Source organism: Narcine bancroftii, chromosome 1, assembly GCF_036971445.1.
Source record: "Narcine bancroftii isolate sNarBan1 chromosome 1, sNarBan1.hap1, whole genome shotgun sequence".
NCBI lineage: Eukaryota > Metazoa > Chordata > Chondrichthyes > Torpediniformes > Narcinidae > Narcine > Narcine bancroftii.
Genome location: NC_091469.1, coordinates 409,144,763 through 409,167,349, shown reverse-complemented (window position 1 = coordinate 409,167,349; position 22,587 = coordinate 409,144,763). Strand labels below are relative to the sequence as shown.

Here is a 22,587-nt window from a genome sequence, read left to right as displayed (position 1 = left end):
GAAAGAAAAAGACGGGGAAGAGGGTTGGGGGAATTACAGAATCCGGAGAAATCAATGTTAAGGCTATTTGATTGGAGGGTGCCCAGGTGGAATATGCAGTGTTATTTCTCTAATTGGCAGGTAATCTCAGAAAACCTGGGCTGACCAACTGGCCAATGCATTCATGGATATCTTCATCATCTCACACCAGCAGGGTGTGGCACCTAACTGTTTCAAACAGGCCTCAATTGTACTGGTAACCAGCCTAAATGACTACTGACCAGTGGCACTCACATCAACAGTGATGAAGTGTTTTGAGAACCTGGTGTTGAAGAATATCAGCTACTGTCTGAATGAAAACATGGATCCATTCCATTTGCTTACCACAATCACAGGTCAATGGCAGTTTACCTCTCATTAGCTTGACGAAAAGCCCTAGAACACCTGTTAGCAAAGATGCATACATCAGGATGCTCTTTATTGACTTCAGGTCAGCATCCTACACCATCACCCTCTCAAAATTGATCAGGAAACTCCAAGAGCTGGTCCATGTGAATACTGGATTTCCTCTCCTCCAGACCCCAATCAGAGAGGGTTTGGCAAGAACATCTCCTCCACAATCTCCATCAGTACCAGAGAACCACAGGGCTGTGTTCTTAGCCCCCTGCTCTACTCACTTTACACCTATGACTGTTTGGCTTGGTACGACAATAACACCATCTATAAATTCACTGACAACACCATCATAGTGGGTTGTATAAAAAGGGGCAATGAGTCAGCATACAGGAGGGAGATTGAAAACTTGGCTAAATAGTGCGCCAACAACAACCTCACACTCAATGTCACCAAAACCAAGGGGCTGATTGTTGACTTCAGGAAATGAAAACCAGAGGTGTACAATGCAGAGGATCAGAGGTGGATAGGGTGGCAAATTTTAAATGATGGGAGTCACTATCTTGGAATACTTTTCCTGGACCCAACACATTAATATAATTGTGAAGAAAGTACGTCAGTGCTTCTACTTCCTCAAGATTTTGCGGAGGTTCAGTATGACACTGGAAACCTTGGCAAATGTCTGCAAATGTATGGTGGAAAATGTGCTCACTGGCTGCATCACAGTCTAGTACGTGGGCACCAATACTTCTGATCAGAAAACCCTGCAAAAAAATAATGGACACAGCCCAGTACATCACAGGCAAAACTCTCTCCCCATTGAGCATATCTACAGGGAACGCTGCCATTGGAGAGCAGCAGCAATCATCAAGGTTCCACACCACCCAGAACATGCTCTATTCTCACTGCTGCCATCAGGAAAGAGGTCTAGGTGCCACAAGACCCACAGCACCAGGTTCAGGAGCAGTTGGTGAAGAAACCCTTCATCATAAGATCCTTCAACAATAAACTCTGTCAGTGACTCATTTAAAAACTTATTTTGCACATTATTTATTACTGAATATTTATTTCTTCTGTATTGCCCAGTCAGTTTGTTTACATTTCTCTCTTTTGGAAACATAATTTTTTCGTGACGACACTGAACAGTTATCTGTAAATAGAAATTCTGCCTGGCCTACGGGAAAAAAGAATCTCAGGGTTGTATGTGATGTCATGTATGTACTCTGACAATAACTTTGGATTTTGAACTAACTGCTGTAACCTTTGACATCCCTCTCCATTGTCCACAGGTCCTCCAATCCTTGTACCCATAAGCAAACCTACGCACTCACCCATCTACTTTTTCATCTAAGTCATTTATATACATTGCAAACTAAAAGGCCCCAACACTGATTGTTTCAGAACACTATTGGTCAAGGACCTCCAGCCTGAATAATGCCTTTCCACCACTATCATCTGTCTTCTACGGATAAGAAATTCTGAATTTAAATGATCAATTCACCATGGGTCCCATGCATCTTTACTTCTCGGTCAGCATACCTGAGGGACCATGTCAGATGTCTTATAAGGTCCATGTAGACAGCATCCACAAACCCATCAGCATCAACCACATTTGTCACCTCCTTGAAAAGCTCAATCAAGTTTGCACAACATACCTGTCCAGCATCTCACTCCAGAAACAGGTCACAGCTCCAATTTTATTTCCTTTACACAGGCTTCCAATGCGTTGCCTGAAAGTTTACCTTCTTCCTCTATTGTGTTGCTCTTGTATGTTTTTTGAATTTGTAATGACTGCCAATATCTACAGCAGTGGTTATATATCTTTTCAAAAAGTTTAGGTTATTGTTAAGTGGGCCATATCACCAAGAAAATGAGGCTCTGGCATTTTCCAGTTTTTTTAACCAATGCTGGAAAAGTTTTAATTGCCACTAACTCTATTTCTTTTTTTTTAATTTTTTTATTTTTCACACCATAAATCACAATAGCCATGATATACACTTTTTCTTTTTCACACATTTACAGTGACTTTTTCTCCCCCCCCCTCCCTCCTCCCAAGCCACCCCCCCACCCCACCCCCTCTCACTCTATTTCTTAAACAGATAATTTTTCCTTTGTTTAACGATAACTAAAATTAAAATATTTTTTGAAAATTATGTTTTTGGTTTATCAGGAAGAAGAGAGCATTTGGGATCAGGCAGAATGTGGAGATGAGACCAAATTCAGATCAACAATGATCTTATTGAATGGAGTGGAAGAGGTCCAAAAGACCAAATGGCTTATGCCTATTTCTTATGAAAACAAGTGCAAATCTACATGATTTTTCAATTGGAATAGAGATTTATCAACTACCTGAGGCGGGTAACCCTTATCCCTAACTCTGCATTAGCTTTGACTTCCTTTGATTGGTAACAAGAAAATCAACTGCATACATTAGATCATTGTTGATCATAAAATCTTTGTGCCAAGTGAGTGGGTAGGAGGTAAGCAATACCAAAAGGCATTAAATATTTTAGAGCTAATACGTCAGGTCAAAGGACAGTTTCACTGATAATTGAATGTTACAGAGAACTCTGCTAAATCTCTACTAATGTTTGCAATCTACTTCCTAATCTGAAATCAATACAAGACTAAATTACAACAAAGATGTTTAATTGTTTATTATTACATTAAATTATTTCCAATGATCTCTTCACAAACAGCTGGAAGACGCAAGGATTGTTAGTTTGCCAGCCATCTGATTGTAAAGGTTGTTTGATGTAATTAGAAATGCATTGCAGGTGGCCCTCAAAACATTTTTCTTGTATAAAGTATGAACACAAGAAACATTATCACACTATTGGACATCTGATAAAAGCAATCTGTTTCTTTTAGCTACATATCAGAAAACAGAATTGTTGTTTTGCATCTCTGTGATAGGTGGATAAAAGTACCGTATAATTTTGTAGCAGAAAATAATGAATTTTACTATTCCTTAGAGAATTTTAAAAAAACAAGAGAAAATTACTGTCAAAATTTAGAGTTGAACATTGATATAATATTTGTAAATGCAGATAGTTTTCTCTCCAGGCTGTGGAAGGAAGAGGGGACAGTTGAATTTCAAGCATTTACTCAAAAGGAGGAGAAAATTAACATATTCAAAGTATGCTTAAACAATTTGAATAACTAAACAAAAAGCAGACTACTTTGAAGAATGCATTTGCATGGGAGAGAAGATTATTAAATGATTGCAGTTTTTTTCAATAGGGGGCTCTTCTCATCGTTCCCAAAGAGGAGTGTATTATTCAGTTTAGTGAAGTACACACTAGCATTACTATTGTTCACCATCAGTTGTTTACTCCTGTTCTTCATCCGCTTAACAATTGGTGTATATTCTTTGTAACGCCTGGAAGATAAGTTTCACCAACTTAGTAAGTCAAATTTTGCATAACCTTCACTTTAAATACCACCATCCCAAATAACACACGTATTAAGTCATTGCTGGACTTTAAATGAATAATAAAATTTAAAGGAAACATTCTAGATTGCAATGTGAAAATGAAAAGACCTCAAACCATTTATTTTTATTTGTAATCATGACCAACATGATTAGAAATTTGCATTTATACAACTGTTTAAAAAATATAATTTTAAAAAAGATTTCAAATACTTAGATATTTGTTTATATTTTGTTCATTTTAATGATCAATGTTTCACCAAGGAACTGCTTTTATGGTTTAATATTAAGAAATATTTTCTGATATTATATACCATCTCTAATTAATATTCCATGATTGTTTGTCATCTATATCAGTGATGTAGATGATAATGTGGTAAATTGGATCAGCAAGTTTGCAGAATTCACAAAGATTGGAGGTGTTGTGGACAGCAAGGAAGGCTTTCAAAGCTTACAGAAGGATCTGGACCAGCTGCAAAAATGGACTGCAAAATTGCAGATGAATTTAATGGTGACAAGTGTGATTTGTAAATGTAGGACATACACGGTAAATGAAAGGGCACTAAGGAATATGGCAGAACAGGGGTACCTGGGAATATAGATAGATAATTCCATGAGAGTGGTGTCACAGGTAGATAAGTTCGTAAAGAGAGCTCTTGGCACAGTGTCCTTCAAAAATCAAAGTATTGAGTAGAGGACTTAGGATGCTCTGATAAAATTGTATAAAACATTGGTGAGGCTAAACTGGGAATATTGTGTGCAGTTTTGATCATCCATCCACAGGAAACATATCAATAAGATTGAAAGAATACAAAGATTTATTAGGATGTTGCCCAGTCTTCAGGAATTGAGTTACAGGGAAAGGTTAAACAGGTTAGGACTTCATTCCATAGGAAAATGAGGGGAGATTTGGTAGAGGTATACAAAATTATGATGGGTATGGAGTAAATGCAAGGCTTTTACCCCACTGAGGTTATGGGAGATAAAAACCAGAGGACATGAGTTAAGGATGAAAGGGGAGAAGTTTAGAGGAACATTAGGGGGAATTTCTTTACACAGGGAGTATGGAATGAGCTGAAGTGCAGGCTCAATTGGATGGAGGGGGGGTGTGCAGTATGGAGGGATATGGAATGGGTGCAGAATAATAGTTCAACACAAACTAGAAGGGACAAAGGGCTTGTTTTCTGTCCTGTAATATTTTATGATTCTTATGTGTAGATCAATTACAGATCTAAGAATGTTAAAATTCCAAGTACCGAAAATGGGAAATTTAGACAAAATCATATTTATTTATTAATTAAAATTATTTGCATGCTTCCTTTGTAAAGGTTTATTTAAGACTTTTGGAATTTAGTCTTGATTTTGGTTCCTGAAGAGTAATTTTGGAAGAATGTTGGCCTTGTTGCAGGATTAATCCAGTAGATCTCAACTGAATCAAAACTTAACAATACTGGAGCTAGAGTAAGTGCCACATATTTCAATGAGAACAAAGGTGAGCCACAGCCCTTTCACCATCTTCAATGACTTAATATGCTTTTAATTACTTTTTTTTTGGAAGCTTTAGAATTATTAGTAGTGCCTATTTTGGGAATCATGCTGTCCCACATTTGTGACGAATTTCTAGGGAACCCTCAAATTTCCCAACTAAACACTTCCTCTTGTTGCAGTGAGCAGATTAAAGACTTGCCACTCCCATATGTCTTCCCATTTGAATTTTACCCTAGGACAGAAATGAGACATAATTCCACATTCTATTTGCCCTCAACAATAAATTAATTCCATTTAAGTGATGACACTTAATTTTATGGAAACAAAACATACTCAGTCCTCTAAGATTCAACTGAGGAAATGAAAACTTGTTTATCAAGAAGGAAATAGAAAGTTAGGTGTACTCTTAGTTGAATTCTCCTATCAGCTAGATGACAATAAAGATCTTCAGAAAAAAAGTTTTCGAATTTGTCTGGCCTTGTGCCTAATTATTTATTTTCCCAATGATTACTTCTTACATACTTACTTGTAAAGGAAACAGGCTACAGCAATGATAAGAGCCACCAGGCAAGTGCCAAATATTAAAACACCTTGCATGCTTGGACCAGTCCTGTTAGAATCTGTAAATAAAGATGAAAACTTAGGTTATTACTGAGCCTTCATGAAGATTTATTTTAAGAAACAAGCTGAGGATTTGGAGAGATGTTTAGACTGAACAGTAATGTTTAGGTCTCTATGGTGCACAACAGAACTAGTGTGTTAATTTCTATGATTTTTTTGACAATTTCCTTATTTTTCAGGTTTCACCAAGGATAACAAGATTGATACTAAAAAATAAAGAGTATAAAAACATAATGGAAATTACAAATTAAGCCAAAATAAACATATCGATGGTAAAAATTCAGAATAGTTTTAACCTATATAAAGAAAATGAATCTATTCATGCAAACTCTGGTATTTTTGTCTGCGTGTTTAATTTAGTAAACCAGTGAGAATACTTACAAAAAAAGGCAATGAAAATGCAAAGGCCACAGAGCATAAAGGCCATAAATTTATAAGCAAACCTCAATTATATTGCAATTCTTTGTGATAGCAGATTAAATTCTTGCACTGATCTACCATCCAACCTGCCCTTAACCCCCCCGGCATGTTAAAGAGTTTATTGATATTTTTCTTGGAAATTTTTCTCCATTCTGCCTTTAAAGCCCAAAGTATAGTTCTTACAAATTTTGGTGGAATATTAAAATAACCCAAGTGCATTTCAGAGAAATGCAATTAATCATGGAGCAAAGGTCCTGTTATCAGGCTAACCTCTATTAACCCTGAACAATTAGGTTGGATGCTTCTAAAGCAAATTTGCAGGCTTCAACATTATGCAGTTTGGTTGGAGGGATGAAGGATATGATGTGATTTCCCCTAGGAATATTTCCTAGGGCTTTTGCTTTGTGCCAGCTATACCAGTGAATTGAAAAGAGCAGCAGAGTGGGCAATTCAAATTTGCAGATTTAAGAGGTGCAGTAAATTGCAGAGTTGGACAGGAAGTAGGGTAGCCATTTGAAAGGAGGACATAGTCATAGGTTACTACATTTGTTTAATTTAAACAGTATTGCAAAAACAACAAACATTCTGTGTGTGTGTGTGTGTGTGTGTGTGTGTGTGTGTGTGTGTGTGTGTGTGTGTGTGTGTGTATTAAATAGTAACCTATGTCCTTCTTTGGAATGGCCACCCTAAATGATGAGTGAACTATTGGGCAAAATTGTGACAGATCTGGTAAAATCTAAGATCAGCTACTTTAAAAGCAGGAAAAATAAATCAGAGTATCTTTTTAATGGTAAAAATCTGAAAAAGAAATGCAATTTGAGAATCCAAGTATACTAAACATAAAGCGTAATGAAAAAGTTAAATGGAATCTGGACTTTAATCTCAAAGAGTTAAAACTGAAAGGAAAGGAAATTGAGTTTCAATTATAGAGATTTAAGTCAGACTCCTTTGGGCACCACACTTTAGGAAGGATACAAGGATCTGTGGGAAGACATAGCACAGATTCAGCAGAATGTAACCAGATCTTTAAGGTTTAGGTTATGGAGACTATTTATATAAACATGACCTGTGTTTCCTTTACCTTGTAGGGCTGAGAAATGATTTCACTGAAATGTTTTAATAATTAAATAATTTGAAAGAATGTGAATAGAGCAGTTATTTCCTTTTAAAGGACACATTCGGAACATATCTGATTTAGGACCCAAGTCAGAAGGATACCTTCAGAGATGGAAATCTGTAAAATTTCCCAAAAATACAGATATCAAGAAATATGGATCAAAAGGCAGGCAAAGAGAGTTAGTTGTGGTGTAGATCACTCTGGACCAAAACCAATGACAATATAACCTCAAACAACGAAAGCAACTATCTTATTCCTATTGAATGAAATGGTATCTTCAATGAGATGGTCTAATTTAGACAATAAATTGATTTAATGCATTTTAAATACAGAAAAGTTACAATATTAATCAATTATTTGTACTTAAAATAGTTAGTTAAAAATGGAAATACAGAACCTCAAAATTCTTTAAAATCGTTATATGAAAGATTGAAACAATACAGGTTATAAAATTAATTGGGAGAAAAGTGAGATTTTGTAATTGACTGATGCAGATTATACTGATTGTAAGAAGATAGTCCCATTTAAATGGACAGATCAAATTAAATATTTAAGTAATAAATTGGATAAGAATTTAGATCATTTATATGATTTGAATTATTTATCTTTATTTCATAAAATTAAAAATGACTTAAATAGATGGAAAGATTTACCTATAACATTAATATGTAGAGTTAATTTTATCAAGATAAATATTTTTTCTAGACTACATTATCTTTTTCAATCTATTCCTTGTAAAGTTCCTTCAAAATTTTCAAGGCAGTCAAAATTTGAAATTTTACTAACGGAAGGCGGGAAGAAAAAAATTGTATCTGAAATTTATTCATTATTACAGAATAAAATGCCTAAATTAGATTTCCATAAATCTAGATTAAAGTGGGAAAAAGATTTTGGAATAGCAATTGATCAGGAAGATCGGAGAAATTTATGTAAAGAGAATATGACAAAGATTGTTAATATGAGATATGGATTAGTTCATTATAATTTTATACATGAGCTATATTTAACTGCTGAAAAATTAAAGAGATATAATTTAATTTCTTCAGATTTATGTTTTAGATGTCATAAAGGAGAAGGTTCCTTTTTACATTCTACTTGGTATTAAATATTTTTGGACATGACTTAAGGAGGATTTAGAGGAAATTTTTAAGATTAAATTGTTGATGGAACCAACATTATTTTTATTAGGTAATGTTAAAATGTTGGGTTTGAAATTGAGATTAAGAAGGTATCAAATTGCGTTTTTGAGATTAGCCTTGGCTGTAGCGAGAAAATGTATAGCGATTACATGGAAAAATGAGATTGATTTAAGTTTACAATGATGGCATATGGAATTGAGATCATGCATTCCATTGGAAAAGATCATGTATAATTTACGTGATAATTATCACTTTTTTCGGAAAATATGGTGCTCCTATTTGGATTATATGGATTTAAAGTTTTGAACTTTCTTCGGCACGTTGTGATGGTGTTTCTGTGGTATTTAATTATGTTATTGATGGGTGTATCTCCTTTCTTTCTTCTGTCTTTGGGGTTGGGGGTAGCAGGCAGGGGGAGAGATTGGAAGGAAGGGTATTGGGGTGGATGGGAGGGAGTGGGGGAGGGTGGATTTGGTTTATACCACATTGTTTTTTGTAGATGAATTAAAATATTGAATATATTTGAATGTAATGTGGTTTAAAATTTTAAATAAAGCATTCAAAAAAAAGATGGCTTTTTAGACCAGCTTGTGGTCGAGCCCACTGGGGTAAAGGCCAATCTGGATTTGGTATTGTGCAATGAATTGGATTTGGTTATGAAACTTAAGGTAAAAGAATCATCAGTAGGTAGTGATTACAATATGATAGAATTCACTCTGCAGTTTGAGAAAGAGAAGCTAAAATCAGATGTATCAGTATTACAAATGAATAAAGGTAACTATGGAGGCATGAGAGAGAAGCTGGCCAAAGTTATTTGGAAGGGGATCCCAGCAGAGAAAATGGTAAAGCAGTGTGACAGACTTGTCTTAATATTAATCTTTAGGATAAAATAGTATATATATATTTTTAGAGTTACTTTGTGGGTTGGAAACACACACAAAGACACCTACACACAGAGAAAACCATTTTAAGAGATGCTGTGTCTCCTATGTCCATCCTTAAACAAACTTAACATTGTTCAGTTGAAAGCTGTAAAGACTGATGATAATTCCATAGAAATACCGAAGTCAATAAATATTTGCTTAGAAAGGCACTTGTGTAAACAAAAAAACCATTTGCTTCATGAATTGTGTAGACAGGCCAGAGACCATTTGCTTGTTGGCTCATCTTTCTGAAGAAATGAAACTTTAAAATGAACCAGCAATGATGTCATGTCATGTGATTATGACACTTCAAGAAAGCATCTTTAATAGTGAACCAGATTAATCTGAAGTGAAAAATGCAGTAACATTCTATAAGAAGGACAGTTCTTGTGTTATCTTTGTCAAGGTAGAGAGACAGAATTGGAGTGACTTCAGAAAGGATGGCTACTTTGTTGCTATTCTTTGTCAAGAGAGAGAACAGTGCTGTTGAGACCATTTTAAATGTTCACTTTTGACTGATCATTCTTGCATGTGGATCAAAAACATTTTTAATGATTACCTCATAAAACCCTTGTCTGAGTCTGTGAAATCATTGGGAAAAATCACAAGTTCCATAATCTCCAATGCAAGAGAGGGGAGTTGTGAAAAAAGTCATTCGTATGAAGAAATATTTATCTGAAAGCAACTTTACAAGAATTTGTGAGTTTTGTGAACTTTAGAACAACAGTTTAAAGCAGTGGTTCTCAAACTTTTTCTTTCCACTCATATACCACTTTAAGTAATCCCTGTCCCATTTATACTCTGTGATTAGTAAGGAATTGCTTAAGGTGGTATGTGAGTGGGAAGGGAAAGTTGAGAATCTCTGCTCGAGACCCAATTGTTAATGAAAAATTTCATTGATAAAAATTGACATTGGCCCATTTCCTTTGGAGTTATGAAACCATGCACATAATGAGTCAATCAGGTACGATTAAAACAGTGGTTTTCAACCTTTTTCTTTCTACCCACATGCCACCTTAAGCGATCCCTTACTAATCACAGAGCATATATGGCACAGGGAATATTTAAAGTGGTATGTGAGTGGAAAGAAAAAGGTTGAGAACCACTCATTTAAAGATTCGAAGTTTCAACACAAAAGATCTCAAAGACTGAACTTGAAATTTGAATCATCTCTTCAGAGTTGTTCCTAAAATGTAATGGTTTGGGATCTACCACACACACACACACACACACACACACACACACACACATTTGTACATAGTAGGGTAAAGTTTAGAAATGTTATGGTATTAATGGTTATTAATAAGAAATTATTGTTTTGCAAATACCATTGTCTTGGTGAATTTCTATCGCTGCTGGTCTAGGTCGTAACAAACAGCAATAGCAGTAATTTCTGGGAATAATTGGGAAGACGCAGGAAGTAGGGTGAGGACACTGGGGCTGACAAGGTACTGCTAAAGGAAAAGAGGGGGCATTGCAAAAATCAACAGGAAGATGAAGGATTGGGGAGATTTTAAAAATCAATATCTGCACTTAAAAAAAGCAGTAAGGGGTGAAAAGATTAAACAAAAAGTAAGTGAGCCAATAACATGAAAGGGAACCACAAAAATTTGTTCAGATATATAAAAAAGTAAAAAGGAGATATAAGTGGGCATCAGATCACTAGAAAATGATGCTGGAGAAGTAGTAATGGGGGAAAAAATGGCAGAATGAAAATGTATTTGGCATCAATGTTCACTGTAGAAGACAACAGTAAGGTGTTATAAATTCAAAAGAATCGGGGGTAGAAGTGAGTGTGGTCTCTATTACTCAGGAGAAGATGTTTAGTAAGCCAAAGGGGGCTCAAGGTGGATAAGTAATTTGGACCAGGGTTCTGAAAGAGGCTGCAGAAGAGATTGTGAGCACAGTGATCTTTCAAGAATCGCTAGAGCAAGGAATGGTTCCAGATGCCTGGAAAATTGCAAATGTCGCCCACTCTTTAAGAAGGGAGAGAGGCAAAAGACAGGAAATTATAGGCCAGTTATCCTAATTTCAGTGGTTGGCAAGATTCTACAGCCATTATTAAGGAAAAGATTTCAGAATACTTTAAAGCCCAAGATAAAATAAGCTAATGTCAGCATGGTTTCCTTCAGAGGAGATCCTGCCTGATCAATCTGTTGGGAGTTCTTTGTAGAAGTAACAAGCAGGTCAGACAAAAGAAAGTGAATGGATTTTCAGAAGGCCTTTGACGAGGTGCTGCACATGAGATTGCTAAACAGGATAGGAGCCCATGGTATTGTGAGAACGGTACTAGAATGGGTAGAAGATTGGCTGACTGGTAGAAGGCAAAGTGGGACTAAAGGGTCCTTTCCTGACTGGCTGGCGGTAACTAGTTGTGTTGTGTGGGGGTCAGTGTCATGTTATTTTTTACTGTGCATGTAAATGATTTAACTGATGGAATTGATGGCTTTGTGGCTATTTTTTTGGATGATATGAACATAGTTTGGGGAGGAGGTTGTGTTGAAGAAATAGGAAGTCTGCCGAGGGTCTTGGGAGAAGGGGCAAACAAGTGGCAGATTGAATACTGTGTAGGAAAGTGTGTGGTCACGCACTTTGGCAGAAAGAATAAGTAGACCATTTTCTAAATGGGAAGAGAATTCAGAAAGCAGAAACCGAGTGCAGGATTCTCCAGAGGTTAACTTTCAGGTTAAATCAGTATTAAAGAAAAAACATCAGACATGATGTGATTGGCAGAGCAGACTCAATGGGATGAATAGCTTAATTCTGTGGTGATTCAATGTAGGTAAGAGTTCTCATTATTTTAGTTCTGATGAAGGGTCCAAAACATCAACTCTGCTTTTTCCCCTCCATCCTCGCCCCCCACCCCGCTTACTGCCTAACCTACAGTGTGCTTATGGGATTCTCCATATTGTTTTGAATTTCAAGTATAGTGGTACAATCCATTGAAACAGGATGGTTCTGCTTACCTCCAATTGATACAAGGGTACTTGCAACTGCGAAACTGGTATTATCCTTCAACGTGATATTCACACAATAGACACCAGATGCATTGAAGCTTCTGCGAAGGGTCAGATTGCAAGTATCAGCGGCCTCCACAGAATCACAAATTATGCTCTGCGGCACCATACAGGAACGATCCGCAATCATGGTGCACACATCAGTGGGTACACTGTAAGGCACAAAGTATTTACATACAATATGCTTTAACTGAAATTCAGAAGCAGGAGTGCAGAATTTAAACAAAAAATTAATCTGGAAAAATGATGGCTGTTGAGCCATTCCCTTCATTGGTTAATTGCTTAAATCTTTGTTTAATTTTCTGCGTATTATTCACCATTCACATTTTCAGCCATATTTCAATATTCGAAGTTCAATGTTCAAATTTATTGTCAGAGTATAAACCTGACATCTCATAGAAACCTGAGATTCTTTTTACTGCAGGCAAGGCAGGATTTCTAATTACTGGTAACAGAAAACTGGACTCAAGAAGAAAGAATTGTATACAAAAGAAAGAAATGTAAACAAACTGACTGCCAATACAGAAAATAAGTATTCCATAATAAATAATGATCAAAGTAAGAGTCTTTAAGTGAGTCCCCAAATAGGTTTGTTGTTCAGGAGTCTGATGGTTGAGGGGTAGCAGCTATTCCTGAATGTGGAGGTATGAGTCTTGTGGCATCTGTCTCTCTATCCTGATTGTAGCAGTGAGCCAAAGCATGGTCTTGGTGGTGTGGATCGATCTCAGTTCTTCTCAATTAATTTCACCAAAGACAGAATGATACTCTGCAACCACTGTCAGCTCCATTTACAGTCCATTTCATGCCTGTATGGAGCTGACAGCAGTCAAATTGGGTGGTTGGACCCTGCAGGAACATTGTGACTCCATTCCCTGGTTTCCTCAGGTATGCTCCAGTAGCTCCACTGCCATTACAGCAGCTCTGGCTCCACCACCCTTTTCATCATGGTAACGTCCATACATAAAGCTTTCACTACCTGCACACATCAAACCTCTTAGCAACCTCTTTAAAATGCTCTATTGGATTCATGAAACACTATCTCACATGCACAAAACCATGCTGACTAACTCTAATCACTCCCTGCCTTATCAAATCCTGGTAGATCCGATTGTTCCAGCATCTTTTCCATTACTGACTTCATTGCCTTGTAGAGAATACATAAAAGTGCTGGAGAAACTCAGCAGGTCACGCAGCATCCACAGGAGGCAAAGATATATAAACAACATTTTAGCCCTGAGCCCTTCATCAAGACTTGATGGCAGTAAGGATCTTCTTCCAGAACAAATGAGGTCCTTGAAATAGTAAAATAATATTGAAATAGATTTAAGAAATTCTAGGGGGAACTTCTTTACTCAGAGAGTGGTTATTGTATGGAATGGGCTTCTGGGAAAGGTGGTGGAGGCAGGGTCAATTTTGTCATTTAAGGAAGAGTTGGATAAGTATATGGATGGGAGGGGGATGGAGGGATATGGGTAGACTGCTGGTAAGTGGGATTAGAGGAGGTACTTGTTCGGACTAGAAGGGCCAAATTAGCCTGTTTCCATGCTGTTATTGTTTTGTGGTTATATGGTTATATGATATTGAACCTCTTATGATTCTAAAGTTCAGGTATGGAGTCTGATTATTAGAAATGTTATGTTTTCATTGTTATTGCTACTTCTGCCCCTCTCTGTGGTAGAAGTCACCAGACTGGGGAAATAAGCATGAGGAACTACTGCCATGCAAACTATCAGAACATGTTGTAACTGTTGTGCATAGGTGTTCGAGTAGTTAAAACCATAGAATATTACAGTACAGAAATAGGCCCCTTTGGCCCTTCTAGTCTGTGCCAAACCATTTTTCTGCCTAGTCCCACTGATTTACACCAAGTCCATAGCCTTCCATATCTCTCCCATGTATCTGTCCTCTTAAGTGTTAAAATTGAGCTTGAATTCACCATTTCAGCTGCCAGCTCATTGCACACTCCCACCACTCTCTGTGTGAAGAAGTTCCTCCTCATGTTCCCCCTAAACTTTCCCTTTTCACTCATAAACCACATTCTCACTTACCCCCAGTGGAAAAAGCCTATCTATATTTACTCTGTCTACCCCTCTCATAATTTTAAATACTTCTATCAAATCTCCCCTCATTCTTAGACACTTCAGGGATTAAAATCCTAGCCTGTTTATCCTTTCTCTGCAACTCAGTTCCTCAAGTCCAGGCAACATCCTAGTAAATCTTCTCTGAATTTTTTCTATCTTATTGATATCTTTCTCGTAGTTAGGTGAACAAACCTGCAGACAATACTGCAAATTTGGTCTCACCAATGTCTTACGCAACATTACCATAACATCCCAGGTCCTATACACAATACGTTGATTTATATAGGCCATTGTGCCAAGAGCTCTCTTTACCACCCTAACTACCTGCGATGCCATTTTCAGGGAATTATGTATCTGTATTCGCAGATCCCTCTGTTCTACCGGACTCCTCAGTGCCTGCCATACACTGTGTTTATCCTTTCTTGGTTTGTCCTTCCAAAATGCAACACCTCACACTTTTCTGCATTAAATTCCATCTGCCATTTTTCCAGCTGCTCCAGATCCCTCTGCAAGTTTTGAAAACCTTCCTCGCTGTCAAGAACATTGTGGTGAATGTCTCCCAAGCTGCATGTCTCCCCTCTGGCGAGCCTTGCTGTACTAACGTTGGCTGTGCATTATCTCTACTGTTAACGACACTCCCCTTGGGTATAACTGTGTATGCACCTATTGTATTTCATTATTGTACCATAAGGTTCTGCCAATAAAATCCATGATTATTGTTTGACCACATCGTCTTTGTCTACTTCATCAACTGGCACTTTAATTTTATTAGCAGAAATGGATGCAGCCCTCAAGCCAGAGCGGCTGATAATCGACCAGTCGGCACCGAGGGCCAGAGAAATTTTCACCCACTGGATAGCTTGTTTCGATTACTACATGGCTCGAAACAACGTGGTCGATGAGGCGATACAGTGGGGCCACCTGAACTCTCTGCTGAGTGAGGTCCCTTTCACTGTAACGCAAGGAGCTACCACTCTGGCTATAGCCCGGGAACGCCTGACTGCTTACTATGCAGGGCCACGGAATGTAGTGCTTGCTCGACACCAGTTGCTGACTAGACGCCATAAACCCGGGGAAAGTGATGCTGCCAAACACTAGCCCTTGACTCGCTGGCAAATGAATGTGATGTCAGGGCAGTTAATGTGCAACAACACCACAATGCCTTGAAGCTGGATGCTTTTGTCAATGGGATTGACTCCAGTTACATCCGACAGAGGATGTTGGAGATGGAGTCCTTAACCTACAACTGGACATTCACTCTAGCCAAAACACTGAGAAGTGCCATGCGGTCCAGTGAAATGCTAGAAACCAAAAAGAAAAAATCCAGGAGCGCTGGAACCCGAAGGAAAGAAAAGGGCAAACTCCTGAAAAATGCTACTTCTGTGATAAGAGCTGACACCCCAGACAGAAGTGTCCAGCTCGATTTGCTACCTGCAGCTATTGTGGGAAATTTGGCACTTCGCTAAAGCGTGTAAGGCGAAAAGTACTCCCACTGATAAGAAGAAGAAGAGAAGCACCAAGAAAATGCATCCTGGAGCTGCAGGAATGGAAGACAACTGTGAAAAGGGGGAATCTTCAGATGAGCAGCCTGAATTGACTTCAAGTGATGGCGAGGTGAGATCCCCTGTGATAGATCAATTGACTGTAAAGCTTGGGGGAATGTTATGGACTGGAACGGTCGACAATGAAGGGGGAGGTGAATGGTGAGACTCTTGATTGTCTAATAGACTCAGGGAGTACCGACAGCTACAACCACGAGAGAGTTGCCAGAGCCTTAAATTTGTGGAGATCTCCAGCAAACCGAAAGATATCGCTGGCTTGTAGTGAACTGTATGGGACAAGTGTAAAGTTACTTTAAATTTGCAGGGACATTGCCTTGCTGATGTGTGGCTCTTTATTATGCCAGAGCTCTGCGCCTCTGTGTTACTGGGGTTAGATATTCAATCTCAGATGAACAGTGTAGTGTTAAATTTTGATGGGCCACTACCCACACTTACCATCCCCCGCGCTAATTACTGCGGTCTGTCCGCATTAAAAATCAAAGCTCCTTCCCTTTTCAGTGATTTATCCCCTGAGTGTCAGCCGATTGCCACGAAGAGCCATTCTTACAGAAAAGAGGATCGTGAGTTTATCATAGCAGAGACCCAGAGACTGCTTAAAGAGGGAGTAATGGAACCTAGTAAGAGTCCGTGGCGGGCCTAAGTGAGTTGTGAAGAATCACACTAAGAGACAACTGGCTATTGACTACAGCCAGACAATCAACTGTTACACGAACCTGGATGCCTACCCCCTGCCACGCATCAATGAAATGATTAATAAGATAACGCAATACAAAGTGTACTCCACTGTCGACCTCAAAGCAGCTTACCACCAAATCCCCATTAAGAAAAGGGAACGGCCCTATACAGCTTTTGAGGCTGATGGGGGGGTTATACCAGTTTAAAAGGATACCTTTTGGGGTCACTAATGGTGTGTCCGTGTTTCAGAGGGAAATGGATAAGATTGTTAGGATGTATGAGTTACAAAGTACGTTTCCCTATTGGGATAATGTCACTATCTATGGGAAAACACAGGCTGAGCACGACAACAACATAAAGAAGTTTTTAGCAACAGCTAAAGAACTCAACCTTGCATTTAACGAGGGCAAATGTGTGTTCAATATGACAGAGCTACCCATTCTGGGCTACATTGTCCGCAAGGGCGAAATCCGCCCCGACCCGGAAAGAATGGCCCCCCCTTAAGAAGTTACCACCCCCAGACTCAGCAAAAGCCCTTCAAAGGTGTATGGGATTCTTTTCCTACTTCTGCAAATGGGTTCGGGACTACACCACGAAGGCATGCCCTCTGTTTGACAATAAATCTTTTCCTCTCTCTCCAATGGCCTGAAGGCTTTCGAGAGAATTAAAGCTGATATTGCCAAAGCTGCACTCTCATCCATTGATGAGGATGTCCCATTCCAAGTGGAAACTGATGCTTCAGATTGTGCCTTGGCAGGAACCCTTAATCAAAAGGGCAGACCTGTGGCATTGTTCTCCCGCACGTTACGCGGACCTGAACTCAAATATCCTGCTATTGAAAAAGAAGCCGAGGCTATTATTGAAGCTATTCACTACTGGAGAACACTTTCTAGCCGGCAGAAAATTTACTCTTGTCACTGATCAGAAATCTGTAGCCTACATGTTCAGTACGAAACACAAAAGTAAAATCAAGAACGATAAGATGGCACGCTGGCGAATAGAACTCTCAACTTATAATTATGAGATCAAGTACAGACCGGGCAGGTTAAATGATCCCTCTGAAGCATTGTCACGATCTGCTGCTGGTGCTCAGTTGGAGGGGCTAAAAGAGATCCATAGCAGACTGTGCCACCCAGGAGTCACGAGGTTCTTCCACGACATAAGGGCTAACAACCTTCCTTACTCTCTGGAAGAAGTCAGGAAACTGACTAAAAGCTGTCCCGTTTGCGCAGAATGGAAACTGCAATACTTCAAACCTCCGGAGGTCACTCTCATCAAGGCAACCCAACCTTTTGAGAGGATTAGCTTAGATTTTAAAGGACCGTTACCTTCCAACAACAAAAATGCATATTTCCTTACCGTAATTGACGAATATTCCAGGTTTCCTTTTGCGATACCCTGCCCTGATGTCTCGTCAGGGTCTGTCATTAAGTCACTTGACAGAATTTTCAACATTTTTGGTTTTCCCGGTTACATTCATACCGATGGGGGCTCAGCATTCATGAGTGCTGAACTGCAGCGAGCCCTGCTACGGAAGGGGATTTCCACCAGCCGTACCACAAGCTACAACCCACAGGGCAATGGGCAGGTCGAAAGGGCTAATGCTACAGACTGGAAGACTGTTAATTTTGCTTTAAAAATACATGGTTACCCGGTGGCAGGAGGTGCTGCCTGAGGCGCTACATTCTATTTGGTCATTATTGTGTACTGTAACATATCAAACTTCTCATGAATGTATGTTTGCCTTTCCTAGGAAATCAGGGACTGTGATGGACTGGCCAGCCTGTTTATCTGAGCCTGGAACCATGCTGCTGAAGAGCCATGCTCGGGTGCGTAAAACGGACCCCCCTCCCCCCAGTCCAACCAGTTCAGCAACTTCATACCTACCCCAACTAACCTCATGTTAAATTTCCAGACGGGAGTACTGACACTGTACTCCTAAGAGATCTGGCCTCACCTTGTTCACCCCTTCCTCACACCCCTACTCAGAGTGAGCCTGAGAGATTGTGCTCACCCCCCCCCCCCCCCCCCAGCCTGTGACCACTAGTAAGCTTTCAGATGGCCATGCTGAGGCTCCACTGCCTCAGGCTGGCGATTCTGGAGCGGGACCAGAAGTCAGTCCTTCCCATACTACAGACCCAGGAACTGTACCAGTTTCCAAGGTTGCAAAGGAGCCATCTGTTTTGAGAAGAAGCACCAGAATTCATAAACATAGGCTGACATATTCATAAAACATCTCATTATATTTCGATTGCTTGCTGGATACTGGCATATTTTGGCTGTTAGAAGTATCTCAATGCCAAACATGGTATCTATGTATCACTTGCTTCAGTCTTTCCTAGCAGCTGTCCTTTTGATTTTAACCCTTCTTCTGCCAGGGGGAAACTGTGGTGAATATCTGTCAAGCTGCCTGTCTCCCCTCTGGTGAGCCTTGCTGTACTAACATTGGCTGTGCATTATCTCTACTGTTAAGGACACTCCCCTTGGGTATAACTGTGTATGCACCTATTGTCTTTCATTATTGTACCATGAGTTTCTGCTAATAAAAGCCATGATTAGTGTTTGACCACATCGTCTTTGTCTGCTTCATCAAATGGCACTTCAAACACCTCCAATCTTTTGTCATCTGCAATCTTGCTAATCCAATTTACCACATTATCTTCCAGATCATTAATCTAGATGACAAACAACAATGGTCCCAGCACTAATCCCTGAGGCACACCACTAGTCACATGCCTCCAGTCTGAGAGGCAATCATTCACCTCTAATCTCTGGCTTCTCCAGTCCAGCCATTGTTAAATCCAGTTTATTACTTCACCAGGAATACCGAGTGTCTGAACCTTCCTGATTAACCTCCCATGTTGGACCTTGTCTGAGGCCTTACTAAAGGGCATACATATAGACAACATCCACAGCCTTTCCTTCATCAACTTTCCTGGTAACCTCCTCGAAAAACTCTACAAGATTGGTTAAACTTGACCTACCACTCACAAAGCCAAGTAAGTTAAGTCCCTGGCTATCCCAATAACTGTATATCCAATCACTTAGAACATCTTCTAATAATTTACCTAATAAAGATGTTTGTCTCACTGACCTATAATTTCCAGGATTACTTTGAAGCTTTTTTTAAAACAACAGAACAATGTGAGCTACCCTCCAATCCTCCGGCACCATGGCTGTGGCTAAGGACATTTTAAATATTTCTGTCAGAGCCCCTGCAATTTATACACTAGCCTCCCTCAAGCTGCGACGAGATATCTTTTTAAGCCCTGGAGATTCATCCACCTTTATTTGCTTTAATCAGCAAACACCTCCTCCTCTTTAACCTGTATAAATTCCATGAAAACTGCTTGTTTTCCTTACTTTCCATGACTCTGTGCCAGTTTCCTGAATGAATACTGATGAAAAACCCATTTAAGATCTCACCCATCTGTTTTGACTCCACACATAGCCGACCACTCTGAATTTTGTCCCTTACTATCCTTTTGATCTTAATATACCTGTAGAAACCCTTAACATTTTCCTTCACATTGTCTGCCAAAGCAACTTCAGGTCTTCTTTTAGCCTTCCTGGTTTTTTTCTTGGGGATTTTTTGGATTTTTATACTCCTGAAGCTCCTCATTTGCTCTGTGTTGCCTATACCTGTTACACAGCTCTCCTTCTGAACTAGATCTCTAATATGCATCAAAAACCAAGGCCTGCTAACTTTGCCTTTAATCCTGACAGGAACAAGCAAATTCTGTACTCTCAAAATTTCACCTTTGAAGGTCTTCCACTTACCTGCACATCCTTTCCCAAAAACAACTTGTCCCAATCCATGCATTCTAGATCCTTTCTCGTTTCCTAAAAATTGGCCCTTCTCCAATTTAGAATCTCAACCCAAGGACCAGACCGATCCTTCTCCATAATTAACTTAAAACTAATGGCATTATGATCGCTGGTCCCCAAATGTTCCCCCTACACATATTTCTGTCACCTGTCTTGCCTCATTCATTAATGGAGATCCAGTATTGCACTCTCTAGTTGATTTAGAAAACTTTAATGAACACATTTCACAAACTCCAAGCCATCCAGCCCTTTTACAATATGGGAGTCCAAGTCAATATGTGTCAGAAGTTAAAATCTCCAACTCTCACAACCTTATGTTTCCTGCAGCTGTCTGCTATCTCTCTGCAGATAGTTGCATATTGAGTTGACAGGTACTAAATTGACTTCTTTATCCTAGTTGGTGTTTTGCTTCTGCAAAACTGTTGCAGCCACATTCATACAGGGCAAACTGTGACCCAACTCTACAAGGTTGTCATTGTGGGATAGGGTGGAGGTGCTGGGGAGAGAGGAGCTGGGGTGGGGAGAGAGTGCACCAGGGAATTTCTGTTTCAAAAAAGTTACTCACTGGGAGACTGGCATGTGGCATGTGTTCACTTAGTCTGATCAGGCATAAATTGCACATAAAAGTAATCAAGAGAAATGAAGGTAATTTGGAAACAGTATATTGCTTTGGTTAATTAGCCATGTTCTGAATGTTAGATAAACTTGTTTGGGCCATATGATTTTCTTGTATTATTATAAAGCAAACATCATACCTGCCCTTACAAGTCACAGCAAAATCCACCATGGAGTTCTGTTGAAAATCTGTGGAGATTTGAATATTGGTCATCCTAGCAATGCCGATTGCAACAATTCCATCTGTCAAATAACAATTGCATTTTCACATTTATGGTAATTATGACATTTCTAGATATTAATAACTTTGAGTGAATACATCATATGCATTAGGTTGTTAATTCAGCCTACCTATACATCATTAAAATAAAGTGTAATTATGCTGTTAGTTTTTTAGTGATCTACGCAGGTTAACATAGTGCAAGGTAATTGACACCCATAATAATAAAAGGTTTTATTAATCTCCCTGCTCATACAACAGAGATATTATCAGGAACTCAGCCTACTTTTATTTCCTCATATCCATTAAAATAGTGACACGATTTCTCCTCTGGCCTTGGTCACACACATTTTTTCCCCGATTACAATGGCATATCCTAGCAAGGTGAATTCCCTGGTTATCCATCTTAATAATTTGGCAGAGGTGTCTTCCACCTGAACCTTTTTCTTGTCCATTATCCAAGCTTGGGGCCAGCATGATTTACCTAGAGCACTATGTATCACCAAACTCAACCAATTTCTTGCATTGTCCTTTGAACTTAACATAATATTTGGTCATGTTACCTACCCACAACTGAGATGTTTGTTTCAAAGTAACCATATCTGTAGAGGTTACAACTGAAAGAAGAAGCCTCTCTTTTCACCAGCTGCAGTGGACTGTCTGTACTATTGGTTGTTGAGGAACCTGGCAACGATATAATGATTGTAAATGTAGCATTTGAAGGCAAGTATATTTTTAAAATAATTGTTCATTTTGACTGTATAATGAGTGAGATTTTAATTCCTTCTGCTTGTATGAAATTGGGAAATTGTTAAGTTTAAAGTACAAGTGATGGACTTTTTGCATTTTTTCTGCTCTGCTGTTATCAATGTCTTATATTCTACAGTTAATATTACCAGCCTGAATAAAGCATGACCCTCTGTTAGGCAGGAGGTGTTCTGTGATATATTCACATGACATTTTAACTACCGATACGTTGGAAAGACTGAAATGACCGCTTGGTTTCATCAAAAATTGTCTCTAGCAGAATACACTCTTACTGAAATTATTACACAAAAATAAATTCTGAAAACGCT

General features: G+C 38.9%; 1 protein-coding gene across 1 annotated transcript in view; it reads right to left on the bottom strand.

Moving 5' to 3' along the window:
- Positions 1–3,461: 3,461 nt before the first annotated feature.
- The window catches only part of gpnmb (glycoprotein (transmembrane) nmb), a 47,327-nt gene continuing 28,201 nt past the window's right edge, over positions 3,462–22,587 (bottom strand). Inside the window, exons 7-11 of the mRNA XM_069916058.1 lie at positions 22,079–22,195; positions 21,432–21,534; positions 12,480–12,682; positions 5,820–5,913; positions 3,462–3,754 (exon numbers count right to left, since the gene is read on the bottom strand). Coding sequence (XP_069772159.1) covers positions 3,589–3,754; positions 5,820–5,913; positions 12,480–12,682; positions 21,432–21,534; positions 22,079–22,195 — 683 coding nt within the window. The 3' untranslated portion in view covers positions 3,462–3,588. The remainder of the gene's footprint in view (positions 3,755–5,819; positions 5,914–12,479; positions 12,683–21,431; positions 21,535–22,078; positions 22,196–22,587) is intronic.